This window comes from Eubalaena glacialis, chromosome 18 (genome assembly GCF_028564815.1).
Source record: "Eubalaena glacialis isolate mEubGla1 chromosome 18, mEubGla1.1.hap2.+ XY, whole genome shotgun sequence".
Classification (NCBI taxonomy): Eukaryota; Metazoa; Chordata; class Mammalia; order Artiodactyla; family Balaenidae; genus Eubalaena; species Eubalaena glacialis.
The window spans coordinates 28427838-28441310 of record NC_083733.1 but is presented as its reverse complement, the minus strand read 5'-3'; the positions used below and the strand labels follow the sequence as shown (position 1 = coordinate 28441310).

General features: G+C 52.3%; 1 protein-coding gene across 1 annotated transcript in view; it reads left to right on the top strand.

Annotated features, from left to right (window-relative positions):
* Positions 1 to 13473, top strand: part of NLRC5 (NLR family CARD domain containing 5) — a 100791-nt gene that overhangs the window by 63072 nt on the left and 24246 nt on the right. Inside the window, exons 18-26 of the mRNA XM_061173665.1 lie at positions 1007 to 1075; positions 1865 to 1933; positions 2657 to 2740; positions 3257 to 3340; positions 4855 to 4944; positions 6828 to 6872; positions 7819 to 7908; positions 8803 to 8886; positions 11139 to 11222. Coding sequence (XP_061029648.1) covers positions 1007 to 1075; positions 1865 to 1933; positions 2657 to 2740; positions 3257 to 3340; positions 4855 to 4944; positions 6828 to 6872; positions 7819 to 7908; positions 8803 to 8886; positions 11139 to 11222 — 699 coding nt within the window. The remainder of the gene's footprint in view (positions 1 to 1006; positions 1076 to 1864; positions 1934 to 2656; positions 2741 to 3256; positions 3341 to 4854; positions 4945 to 6827; positions 6873 to 7818; positions 7909 to 8802; positions 8887 to 11138; positions 11223 to 13473) is intronic.

Here is a 13473-nt window from a genome sequence, read left to right as displayed (position 1 = left end):
TTTATAATGAAGAAATCACCGTGACTGTGCAAACACTTTGACCTGCAGGGATGTTCACCTCAGTATTGATTATAATAGGAAAAAAATGAAAATAACTTAAATCTTTAACAGTAAGATATTAGTGATACTAGTTAAGTAAACTAAGTTGCCTCCAGAGAGAAGAACTGATGGAACCATGATATAGCTGCAGCTTTAGTGTGGAGGGATGACTCTGGCATATTAAGTAGACATAAAAATTTTAATTTATCAGGGGGAATTCCCTGGTGGTCCAGTGGTTAGGACTCGGTGCTTTCACTGCCGTGACCCAGGTTCAATCAGATCCCACAAGCCATGCGGTGTGGCTAAAAAAAACAAAAACAAAAACTTAAAAAAACATTTTTTTTAATTCCTCAGTTTTATTATAAAGCTTTTCAATCAAACTGAAAGCTAGAGATAATGGTATAATGAACTCCCCAGCTCCCACCAATAATTATCAACATCATGTAACCCTTGCTTCATCTGTCCTTTGAAATATTAATTTTTAAAAGGGAATCCGTAAATTTAATCCCATCTTTTAAGAAAGAAATGGAGAGAATATTAACTGCATTAAGAAGACAGAAGACTTGAAGGACCCACTCCACATGTTATCATCAGTGATAACTGATATGTGGAAGAGATTGTGGGCGATTTTTCTTTATTTTCTTCTTATTTTACTATATTTTCTAAGTTCTCCAGAGGGAAGAAGAATAACTTTTGTCATGGGAAATATGTATATAACATTCACTTGGAAAGGCGAGGTTAGGGATGCTCTGGACTCTCAGTGTCTGTCCCGACCTGGCAGTGGCCTCACCGCACAGGGGTGAGTACCCTCAGGCGAGAGAAGACATCAGGGCAAAGTCAGAGGAAGTGCCGCAGCTAGAGGCAGGGGGATGGCACCTTAGAGGTCCCTGGATGCCAGGCTAAAAATATGATGCAGCAGCAGCTGGGCCCCCCAGCAGCTGCCTCCTCTCTCCCCTCCTCTCTGCAGCCTGCTGCACAAAACTGTGGTCCTCAAGTTTGCCCCAGAGCCGGAGGAGCAGGAGGTGACCCAGAAAAGGTAGGGCCAGGACCATCCCCTCCTTGACCACCACAGCTGGACAGTGTAACTCAACAGCCGGGGGGCCTTGACAAATTCACGAAGGCACAAGAAGCCAGCAGGCTTGGCTGGGGATGAAGCCCTGAGGGGAGGCTCAGAGGACAAACTGCCTCCCCATTTCCCAAGTGGTACCTGAAGAGGGCCCTGGGATGCCAGATGCAGACGGCAGACTGGGGCAGGGGTGGGGTAGCCAGAGAGCTACGCGTGGGAGATGGAGGCCCTTCAGCCTAAACCCAGAGGATCGCCTGGCCTGTAGCTCTGATTCTGGTCAGAACTTCTGGCTCCCTTTGGCACAAGGACCCTTTAGAGGGTATTTGCCTCCACCAGGGTTCCTTCCTGGATTGCCCCAGGCCAGCACCTGAGCAGAGACTCAGCTCTTTGCTCCTCAGTGTGCACCTACAATCTCTTCTGTAGGGTCTGAGCTTTAGAAGGCTTGCTTGCAGCTGAGGCTGACATCTTTGAAGGCACTGCTGGTGATGAGATTAATGATCCTAAGAGCCAAGGTTAACTGAGCACTTACTATGCACCAAGCAGCAAACTAAGGCAATTCACCTATGTTCTCCCAGTACCAGGCTAAGTGATTTGTCCCAGGTCACACAGCCAGGAAGCCGAGAAGCCCAACTGGAACCAAGGTCTGACTGTCCCCAGGTCTCATATAGGGATTGAATGGTGGGAAGTGAGGCTAAGGCTGGAGTGTGAGGCAGTGGATGTGGTGTCTGCTCAGCATGGCCTTGGTGTGTGTCCCTCCAGGGCTGCGTTTCCTGACAGCCTTACGTTCCAGACGCCCTCTGATCCGCCCCTATGCGCCCCAAGGATCAGGTACCGTGATGGCCTGCACGCCCCGAGCATGGTTCCCGCCTCCCCCCTTCCTGGGCACAGAGCCTGTCCCCGGGTCCCCAGTGCCAGGTGCTCCCCGGAGGACACAACCTGCTGTCATGTCCTGGTTTTCCTGCCTCCCGTCTCCCCCGCCCAGCCCACCCCAGAAGGGGCTCACACGGCAGACCCCCAGTCACCTTCCCTGCCCACGGTTCCCACCCCCCTTAGTTCCCCCGACCTCCAGTAGCTGAGGGGTTGTGGGAACTCTGGACAGAGAAAATGGGGAGCATGCGGCCCCTTCGTTCCCGATCCTGCGGCCTAGGCCTGGGGACTCAGCTCGGCCCCCCCAGGGCTCCCATCACAACTCTTCCAGCCTCCTCTCTGATTCTGTGTCCATCTGAATCCCCCTCCCTGTCTGTCTGTCCTCCTCTGGCACTCAGTTTCTCTCTCAGTCTCTTTCTGTGTCTGTCTCCTTCCCTCCCTCTCTTATCTCGGTGTCTCTCCATCTTGGTCTCTCTCTGTGTCTCTGACTCTCTCTGGCTCTTCTCTGCCCGTGTGACATCTCACGTGTGCTGTGTGTCGGTCCCTCTTTGCCTGTCCTGGTGCCCGATGCGTCCCAGTCCCCTTTCCACAAGCCTCTCTGCCTGTGTATCTGGGGGTGGGGGGCCCCGCTCGCCTCTGTTGAGCGGACCAGGTGCTGCAGGGCTGTGGTCCTACCCTCCCTAGGCTGACACACTGTGCCCTGCAAGCCCAGCACCTAGAGCACCTCTGCAAAGCACTGGGAGGAAGTTGCTGCCTCTGTCACCTCGAGTGAGTGGTTGCTGGAAGGCGGGTGGTGGGGCCCATTAGTGGGTAGGTGTTAGTGTGTTGCGTTTTGTTCTGTGTTTTAAGATTTAGGGTCATCTATTCTTTCCCCGCTGCAATCAGGAACCCCTTAGAGAACCTGGTGAAAGTTGTGACTCTTCCCCCTAAAATACAGGTTCCCCCATATTTGACACTCTCTGAAGCCCAAGCCTAACCCCGCAGGGGTCACAAACCTGAGGATAAAAACCCGAGGGGAGGGACTTCCCTGGAGGTCCAGTGGTTAAGACTCCACGCTTCCAATGCAGGGGGCGCGGGTTGGATCCCTGATCGGGAACTACGATCCCACATCCACATGCTGGGAGACCCCAGCTGACCCCGTGCCATGTGCTGAGATCCGGCCTGGCAGCCCAGGACCGTATCCCAGTTTCAGGAGAAGCTGAGTGACTGGGGTGGAGGGCGAGCTCCTGCTGTCTCCACCACCCCGCCCTCCGCTGACCTGTCCTCCGCCCTTGCCCCTCCCAGCTTATCAGGCAATGCTCTCGGGGACAAAGGTGTGGCCCTGCTGGTTCAGCTGCTTCCGGGGCTGGGCGCTCTGCAGTCCTTGAAGTGAGTAGCCCTCTGGGCAAAGCCTCTGAGGTTTGATCTCATCGGGATGAGGAGGTGTGTGGGAAGGGGGGGATGGAGATGACGGGGTGGGGGGATATTCTGTGTCCCATCTCACTCCCTCCCGGGGTTATCATAAAGATTACATCAGACGATGCATGTCAGCCACCCGGGCCAAGTGCCCAGGACAGTGTAGTTACTACTGCGTTTCTCACTAAAATAGACACTGGTCTCTGTGACTCAACGATCCAGCTTCTGAGTTAAGCCTTCATTTCTCAAACCTGTCTCCCTGTCTCTGCTCAGGCTCTCTGGGAGGCCCAGGCAGGCAGGGCTGGGAAGTATTACCTGATTAATATAACAGCTGGCAGCCATTCTGGCCCTGGGGGGCGGGGAGGGGCCGTTTGACGGGGGTGGGGGGGGGGGCCCTGGCCAGGTAGGCAGGGAGGGTTTGGACTAGAGAAGGCACCCAGGAAGGGTGTCCGGGGAGACTTGAGAGCCCTGAGCACCTGGCAGGGAGGGGGGAGATGTTCGCTACGGGAGGGAGGCCCTGGAAGGAGGCCGTGAACCCCCAGACTTTGCCTGCAGCCAACCAGAGTTTCTAGGCCCTTAAAGGTCCCTGTGTTCCTGGCCACATGCCCCCTCCTCCTCCTCCCTGGCTCTTCTGGGCCCAAGAGAGAGGCTTCCTGGCCGCAGGAACCTGGTCACAGACCCTAGGTTCCCAGTGTCCCTGGACAAATTACATCACCTTCTCTGAGCCCCTGGTTCCCAGTCAGTTAACACAGAAACTCTGGAGGCGGTGGCTATGGTTTTCGCTGTAACCAGTGCTGTGGCCTGTGGGCACTGCCTGCTCAGGCCACCTTTCGTTGGGAAGCTGGGACCAGAGGAGGTTGCCTCTGTTCCCGTTCAGGGCCTGCGGGGGGTGGTGGGGGTGTGGGGGGGAAGGCCTCGCTGCCATTGCAGGCAAATTTTATGCAAATTGGAGCTTTCGGGCAAATCCCCCGTGACCTTCTCAATACTGAGAATGCCTGGTGTGATCCTGGCCTGTGAGGTCTGCACTCGCCTGCCAGTGTCCCAGTGCCCGCGGAGTGCAGCGTTAAGTGGCAAATATAAACCACCAGGACAGACTGACCACGAAAGAAAGGGAAAGCTCTGTCCCTGCTCCTTGAACAAGAGGCCCCACATTTTCACTTTGCACTGGGCACTGCCCCTCCCTGATCAGGTGGGGAAACTGAGGCACAAGTCTGGCTCATAGGTGGAGGGAACCACTGAGTTCCAATCTCAGCTCTGTCACCAACATGTCTCATAATCTTGGGCAAGACCTTGCTGCTCTCCGGACCTCAGTTTCCCCATCTGTGCAATGGGGAGTTGGCAGAGGTGCTCTGACCATCCGGGGTTCAGTGTGTTCCATCATCTGGAACAGGGAGGGACAGCCCTCCCCTGCCCTGTGCTCTGACCACAAAGAGGGTGTTTTTGAGTCCTGAGTGACCTCTGTCAGCATCGTCCCTCTGATTCTCCAGCCTCAGTGAGAACGGTTTGTCCCTGGATGCTGTGTTCAGTTTGACCCAGTGCTTCTCTACTCTGCCGTGGCTTTTGCACTTGGACTTCAGGTGAGAGTGTCCCTGGGACCCCACTCTGCCCCTCATCTCTCCCATTCACGATATAGCATCCTCAGGGCCCTGGTATGATACCAGGTCCAGTGAACATGCAATGCGTGTCTGTGAAATGAATGAATAGACGAATGAGTGAAATATAGCTCCAGGGACACTCAAATTTCTCCAAATTCACCACGGGGCACAATCCATCGACTCTCCCGTACTTACTGTCTGGATTGTTCTGGGGGACTTTTAAGGAAACTGGGAGCTCCCTGGTGGGAGCTTGAGTTCTCAGGGACCTGCCTGAATTGTGGGGTCTCTGGAGCTGATGAGAGTGTAGAAGGGAAGGCACCTAGCCAAGCGGCCCCGGGGAAGGCAAAGCAGATCATCCATGGTTTCAGGTGAAGTCCATCTATTCCTCCCCTCCCCCTTCCAAGAATGGGTGTTACGGTAGCAGACAGACCAGGTTCAAATACAGGCTTACCACTTACCTGCTGTGCCGCTTTGAGCAGGTCACTGCATCTCTTGATACCTCAGTTTCCTCATCTGTGAAGCAGGGGTAAGAACACTTCCTTAAAACCATAAACAAGACGAAAAGACAACCCTCAGAATGGGAGAAAATATTTGCAAACGAAGCAACTGACAAAGGATTAACCTCCAAAATTTACAAGCAGCTCATGCAGCTCAATATCAAAAAAACAAACAACCCAATCCAAAAATGGGCAGAAGACCTAAATAGACATTTCTCCAAAGAAGATATACAGATTGCCAACAAACATATGAAAGAATGCTCAACATCACTAATTATTAGATAAATGCAAATCAAAACTACAATGAGGTATCACCTCACACTGGTCAGAATGACCATCATCAAAAAATCTACGAACAGTAAGTGCTGGAGAGGGTGTGGAGAAAAGGGAACCCACTTGCACTGTTGGTGGGAATGTAAATTGATACAGCCACTATGGAGAACAGTATGGAGGTTCCTTAAAAAACTAAAAGTAGAACTACCATATGACCCAGCAATCCCACTACTGGGCATATACCCTGAGAAAACCATAATTCAGAAAGAGTCATGTACCAAAATATTCATTGCAGCTCTATTTACAATAGCCAGGACATGGAAGCAACCTAAGTGTCCATCGACAGATGAATGGATAAAGAAGATGTGGCACATATATACAATGGAATAGTACTCAGCCATAAAAAGAAATGAAATTGAGTTATTTGTAGTGAGGTGGATGGACCTAGAGTCTGTCCTACAGAGTGAAGTAAGTCAGAAAGAGAAAAACATACCGCATGCTAACACATATATATGGAATCTAAAAAAAAAAAAAGTTCTGAAGAACCTAGGGGCAGGACAGGAATAAAGACGCAGATGTAGAGAATGGACTTGAGGACACGGGGAGGGGGAAGGGTAAGCTGGGACGAAGTGACAGAGTGGCATGGACATATACACACTACCAAATGTAAAACAGATAGCTAGTGGGAAGCAGCTGCATAGCACAGGGAGATCAGCTCGGTGCTTTGTGACCACCTAGAGGGGTGGGAGAGGAAGGGCGGGAGGGAGACGCAGGAGAGAGGAGATATGGGGATGCATGTATACATATAGCTGATTCACTTTGTTATACAGCAGGAACTAACACACCATTGTAAAGCAATTATAGTCCAATAAAGATGTTAAAAAACAAAACACTTCCTTACCTCACAATTTTATTGTGAGAATCAAAGGAAATCATATTGGTGGTGTGCTTTTTATGTATATTTACTGTCCTATTTGCTGAGAAAACAGGCCACCATCCAGGTCTTCCTTGACCCAGCCTGTCTGGTCTCTTGCTGCTGCCTCGGAAGGGGGCCCTTGGCCCTTTCTCAGGCTGCCGCCTCCTCTCTGCCTGCAGCTCTGAGAGCCAACGCGTCATCCTGAGAGGTGATGGAAGAGACAGGTAAGGAGGGAAAGATCTGAGGTTGGGGGGCCTCCCCTCTCTCTCTCTGGTCCCCATTTCCTATAGGTGCCCCCAACCCGCAGACCCATGCTGACTGTTAGCCCAGGTCTGGCAGGCTGGAATTAATCACTTCTGTAACCCCCTCCCCCATATAAATTTGCAGTAATCAGCTGCTTTCAATCTTTTCTAAGAAGGAGTGCACATGGGAGGGAGGGGCTGATGGGTGATGCTGCAGCAGAGCAGGTGTTAGGAGAGCGGATGTGTGGGAGGGTAGAGGGGAGCCGCTGTGTTTCTGCCACTGTGGACCTTTGCAGCACTTTGCAGCGTCCTGACTTCTTACGAATCCCTGCCCTTTCACACTCTGAGTATCACATTAGAGAAGCCAAGAACCGTTGGTGCTCTGAAAAAGTTTCCACATCTTTGCAGTAAACAAGTTATTTCTCCGCAGGTGTTCCCGGCTGCCCCCTAGTGGAGCCCGGCACCCTGGTCTCACATGGGCAAAAGCACAGGGCTCCTAAAGCCGGGCCAGCTGGGCAGAGTGCATTTCCAGCTAATGTGTTAGAGAAAAACACTGCCGTAGCAGGTGGGCTGCCTGAAGCCGGGGTGGTATTGCTTGCCGAGCTAGGGTCTCCATTTCTGGGAACTCTCTGGGTTCTTGAAGCCAAAAGAATTGAGGCACAGAGAGGTGGATGATACCTACAGCAGTGGTCAGAAAGAGGAGGGCTCTGTCCTAGCTCCCCTCGACCTGCTCAGGTGCTGCCCACCCGGACAGGTATAAGCTGCTGGCGTCCTCACTCTGGCTTCCCTTCCCTGGGCCTCAGTTACCCCATCCGTACAGGGAGGGGCTTGACTGTCCCGAGGGCCCCTTCCAGCCCTGACTAATGAGTCTAGTCTTCCAATGTGGATGCTTTGAACTTTCCTTTCAAAATGATTTCCCCACTCCTAGGGATCTGTTGGCTGCTGGATCTTTGCCAGAGTTCCAAGCTGGAGCCCAGTTCTTGGGGTTCGGTCAGCGCCGCATCTCCAGGAGCTTCTGGTACCATCTTACCCACTTCTAGTTAAGGGGTAACCACAGTGGGGTAAGGGGTGAGGGAGTGGAGAGCCTGGGGGCTGGGAGAGAGGGGAAAGAGAGTTTGAGAGAAGGGGGAAGAAAGACGGGCAAGTGTGAGGGCTGGTGACGGGGCTGCTGGCTCCAGCGTTCCCTGTAGAGAAGATTCTGCATTGTTTTCTCCGAAGACTTCCCAGCTCTGCCATGAGGGGCTGCGAGACCCTGGCTGGGCTCCTCCCCTCTCTGGGGCTTGATTTCCTCACCTGAGAGACATGTTAGCTGGGGCCTGAACAGGGTTCTCTGGGGACGGCGTGGGCGGGATCCCAGGCAGGCGGGACAGCTCGTGCAGAGGCCCAGGGGAGTGAAGGCTTGGCTCTGGGGAAGCATTTCTGTGTGGCTAGAGCTTATTATACGGGGAGAGTGGAGGCGAGTGAAGACATGGGAAAGGCGTTTTGCTTTTAGCCTAAGGATAATGGGGAGCCACAGAGGGTTTTCAGTACAGGAGAGGCTGGCCAGATTTGTATTTGTTAAAGATAAGACGCTGGCAGGGTGGAGGATTGCAGGGAGGCAAGAGGGGGAGCCCAGGGGGTGTTCAAGTGGCCCAGGCGAGTGACAACGACGGCCTGGCTGTAGGCAGGGGCAGTGGGGAGGACTTGGGACTGGATGAGGGCAGCTGGGCGCTCAGGGGGCCTTGACTGTTTCTGTTGGAGCGGGGTGACTGGGGGCTGTGAGGGGTGGAGAGTGTGCCCTGTTGGCACTGCAGGGGCTTGAGGCCTGCAGGTTGGGGAGGGGAGTTGTTGGGAGAAGCGGAGAGCCCTTGGGGCTGGACACAGACCCTGAGCCCTCCCTGACCCCCTCTCCCTGCCCGCTGCCCCTTTTCAGCCTCAGGGAATGTCAGCTGGAGCCCCTGAGCCTCTCCCGCCTCTGTGAGACTCTGGAGAAGTGCCCGGGGCCTCTGGAAGTCAAGTAAGTACGGAGGACACAGCCCCAGGGGCAAAACGTGGGCACCTGCCCAGTGACCTGGGGTGGGGTGTCCTGGTTAGAGACCAGGTGAGTCCCTCCTGGTCCCTTCCTGCCAGACCCCGTAGCCCTACCCCATGGGAGTCCCCTAACCCATTGGTGGAAGGCTCCTTGCCTCCCAATGGCCCCAGCTTCAGGCACCTTGTCCCTCCCACTGAGAGAGGCCGTGCCGGGCCCAGGGCTTCACCTCCCCATCGGCTCAACTCCGGGCACCTGGGAGCCCCAGTCTGCCCCCCTCCACCTCTGGAGCCCCACCCTGGCATCCAGCTGGGCCTGCCTCTGTGGCTGGAGCCTGTCATTCTGAAGGCTCCTCCTCAGGGCATCCCCCAGCCCGGCTTACCAGCTCACCCCAGAACACCTGGGTCTGTGACCAGAGACTGGGCTTAGAATCAGGAGTCCTGGCTCAGCCACCAACAAGCTGGGTAACTTTGGGCAAATGGCTTTAACCCCTCAGGCCTCAGCTTTGTCATCTGCAAAGTGGTCGGTCAGACTTTCCTTCCCTCATCATTGTTGTAATTTTATTACAATAATCACCTTAAAATAAAGAAACCCAAGACAAACCTCCCTCATCTAAATAACCCCGTCCCTCACCAACTCAGTGCTGTCATTTGTCCTGGTGACCTTCTCCATTTGCATATACAAGTTTTTTCCTGTTCGAAATCACAGGCCAGCTGCATTCTGCGGTTTCACTTTACATCGCCCCATATGTGTTTTTCCATTTTGCTACAGTTTTTTTTTTTTCTTGCTTTCTGGCTCCCGTCGCAAATGCCCTCTGGCCCTTGCAACAAGCTCATTATCCATGTTGACACCTGGGGTGTGTCCTTCCATACCTCTCTTCATGTTCAAACACTTATGGATACGGAGGAAGAGGGTTTTGATGTTAACAGATACAGGATATTTAGATTTGCAGTGAACTTTCGTCTCATAACAGAACATTGTGGCTTTCCTGGAATATCAAGATGTGTGGAACCAATGAATTTTCAAATAAACCAAATATTTTAGAATAGTTTAAGGCTTGCGTTACAGAAAAGTTGCAAAACTAGTGCAGAGAGTTCCCCCCACACTTGCCCCTGGTTGTTAATATCACTCATCACCATGGTACATGATGTGTACATTTTGGCATTCCAAATGCCAAAATAAAGGTAAAGGTTCTGTTGCTTAAAAAAAAACAAAAACAAACAGTGTGTAAACCCCATATTGACCCCAAGCAGAGGCCGTAGCACTGTGTGTATTTGGGGTCCAGTGGAAAGCCACCGGTGTTTGTGGTCAGACCACCCCTCAGTGAACGCCTCTGCTCTGCCTGTGCTCAGAGCCCCAGGCCCAGTCCCGGGACAGAGCAGGTAGAGCTGAGCCTACAGCCTGGGCCCTGGCAGAGGCTCCTCGCTTCCAGTTCCAGAACCACAGGTGGCCCCTTCTACTGTTCCCCCCAAGATGAAGCTGGGTCCCCCTTTAGCCAGACAGTAATGCGATGGAAATGGGCCAGGCTCCTGGCAGCCCCAGTGAGGGGAAAGGGCAGCCTGCAGGGGACAAAGAAACAGGGACAGAGAGAGGGGGCAGCAAAAGGGGAGAAGGCAGAAGGAAAATACAGTCCAAACGCCTCTGGGGGTCAGGAAGTGGCTCCAGACTCCCAGGGAGGGCTGTATGTAAACCCCAAGGTGCTTAGAGACTCTGGTTGACCCAGTCCTCCAGCCAGAGCAGAGACCAAAGGATGGGTATCAGGAGTTTCTCCTAAGTGGACTGGCTTCTGATGAATTCTCGGGTCAGGGACCCGAGCTACCCTGCATCTCTCCTTTGCTGACCTGTTACGTGCCTGAATTGCCACCATTATGTTCACTACTTTGGGTTAAGGCGGCATTCTCTTCTTAACAGGTGTGTTCTGCAGGGTACCAGTCTTCATGGCCCTCAAAATGATAATCGTACTAGTCCATGCCTTTTGGGGGAAAAATGTCTACTATAGCCCCTTAGAAATTCACAATGCACAAGGGCAGATTAAAGGCTCTGAGAAGTCCTGCAGCAAAGAACACTAATGGGGCTTAACCCAGCATTTTCCAAGCATATATGACCTTCCTTTTCCTCCAGCCTCAATGATAACTCAAGGACCCCAGTGTTCAGAGGGGGTGTTTTGGGCAATCCTGGCTTAGGACCCATCTAGCTTTTCCCAAGATTTCCCCACCTCATTCAGATGCTTTGTTTCACAGATTGTCCTGCAAGGTCCTGAGTGACCAGAGCCTGGAGACCCTGCTGCACCACCTACCCCGGCTCCCTGAGCTAAGCCTGCTGCAGTAAGACTGGTTTCCCCATTTCACTGTGCAGGGCTGAGGCTCTTGCATTGCAAAGCCGTCCCCTTCTGCCCCCTCCCCGCTTCTCTTGGGCTGTTTCATCATTTTACCTGGCACAACTGGGAGCTCAGGTCTGCTTCCAGCTCTTCCCTAATACCTTACCAACCTCAGGGGAGTTATTTGACCCCTCTAAGCCTCAGTTTCCTCATCTGACAAATGGGACTAATATTCTTCAACCCTTCCCCCAGGGTTGGGATTCAAACAAGATAGTTGCTCTAAAAGCACCTTGAAGAATGGAAGGCCTGTGACAAATGGGCCATCATTCTTCTCTCCACCCACAGAAAGGTCACCTACTCCTATAAAGAGACTTTATAGTTGTAGGTCATGTATATATCACACACCAGTTTTTTTTTTTAATTTATGTTTGTTTTTTTTTTTAATTTATTTTTGGCTGCATTGGGTCTTCGTTGCTGAGCACGGGCTTCCTCTAGTTGCGGCGAGCAGGGACTGCTCTTCATTGGGGTGCATGGGCTTCTCATTGCGGTGGCTTCTCTCGTTGCGGAGCATGGGCTCTAGGTGCGCAGGCTTCAGTAGTCGTGACTCGCAGGCTCTAGAGCACAGGCTCAGTAGTTGTGGCGCACGGGATTAGTTGCTCCGCGGCATGTGGGATCTTCCCAGACCAGGGCTCGAACCCGTGTCCCCTGCATTGTCAGGCAGATTCTTAGCCACTGCGCCACCAGGGAAGTCCCCACACACCAGTTTTTAAAGGTCACCATCTAATTCTTTAAAAGGGGAATTTAAGCAAAATCCCCCAAAGTATTTAAAACTCTATTTTCTAATTTCAGCTCAGACTGGTTAGAATTTAAAAAGGATTTACTTTAAATATTTTTCCAACAGGGGGCAAGAGCAGCTACAGCTGATATGGAAAAATACAACAGAAAATTAAATCACACCATTAAAAACATCAGTATAAGTACTCCTGCTAAGGATCTCCGGGACACCTGAGACAGCTGACATCACATCCAGGATCTCACTTATCCCTGAGTCCTTTTGGGAGGGGAGGGAGGAGATGTGTGACTTCCCAGAAGTGTGGCAGGGCCCATGTCAAACTACAGAACCCACTATGGTCCCACCCTGACAGGAAAGGATGGATCAGGAAGGGTTCCTTTGGACACAGAAGTTGTGGGCTAACATGAATAGATAGGAAACCTCAGACCAGAGAGGGACTTCTCTATGCCCAAGTCACAGAGCATCAGCCCCCAACTCCTCATCTGTCTTTGGAATGAGGTAGCCAGCCTGATCCTCACCAGTGCTTAAGCTTTGTATTGGGTTGGCCAAAAACTTCATTCAGGTTTTTCTATAGTATCTTACTGAAAAACCCAAACAAACTTTTTGGCCAACCCAGTATTATTCAGTCCATACTGTTTGTGCACTGCTGTGGACCAGGCACTGCTTGGGGTGCTGGAGACACAGCTGAGAGAGAGAAAAAAAAGACGAGGTCCTTATCTTCTTGGAGCTTACCTTGTAGTAGAGGGAGCTGGTCAACAAGCAAAGTGAAAGCAAATAAGATGAATTCAGAGAGTGATAAAGTATTTTTCTAGAGAATGTGGTAAAGAGTGATTGTGGAGGTGATTTAGACAATGGCGGGGGTGGTCAGGGAACGCCTCTGAGGAGGGACGCTGGGGTGCTACCTGAAGGAAGAGAGGGAGCCAGCCTTTTGAAAAGCAAGGAACAGCATTCCAAGGAGATGGAACAGCATGCATGAGGCCCTGAAGCAGGATTGAACTCAATGGGCTCAAGGAACAGGCAGAAGGCCAGTGTGGCCAGAGCACAGTGGCCGGCAGAGTTGTAGGAGAGAAGGTAGAGAAATGAACCTGGGCCGGGTCACACAGGGCCTGGTAGCTGTGGGGAGGAGTTTGGGATTTTGCCCAAGGCAGAGGAACGATTTGTGTTTTCAAAAGCTTAGTCTGGCTGCTGGGTAGAGAAGGGACCCAGGACAAACCTGGAAGCAAGAGCAGGGAGGGGGCTGTACAGCCAGGCTAAGAGATGATGGGGGCTGGGAATTGGTGGGGAGAGAGGGAAGTAGGTAGATTCAGGGTGGATCTTGGGGGTGTAACTAACAAGACAAGCTGATGGAGGGTTTATGGAGCGAGGGAAATGGAGACACCAAGGATGCCTCCAAGGGCAAGATGGAAGCATCTCACTTTCTCTAAGGCAGTGGTTCACAGCTGGAGGGTGATTTTGCCCTTCAGGA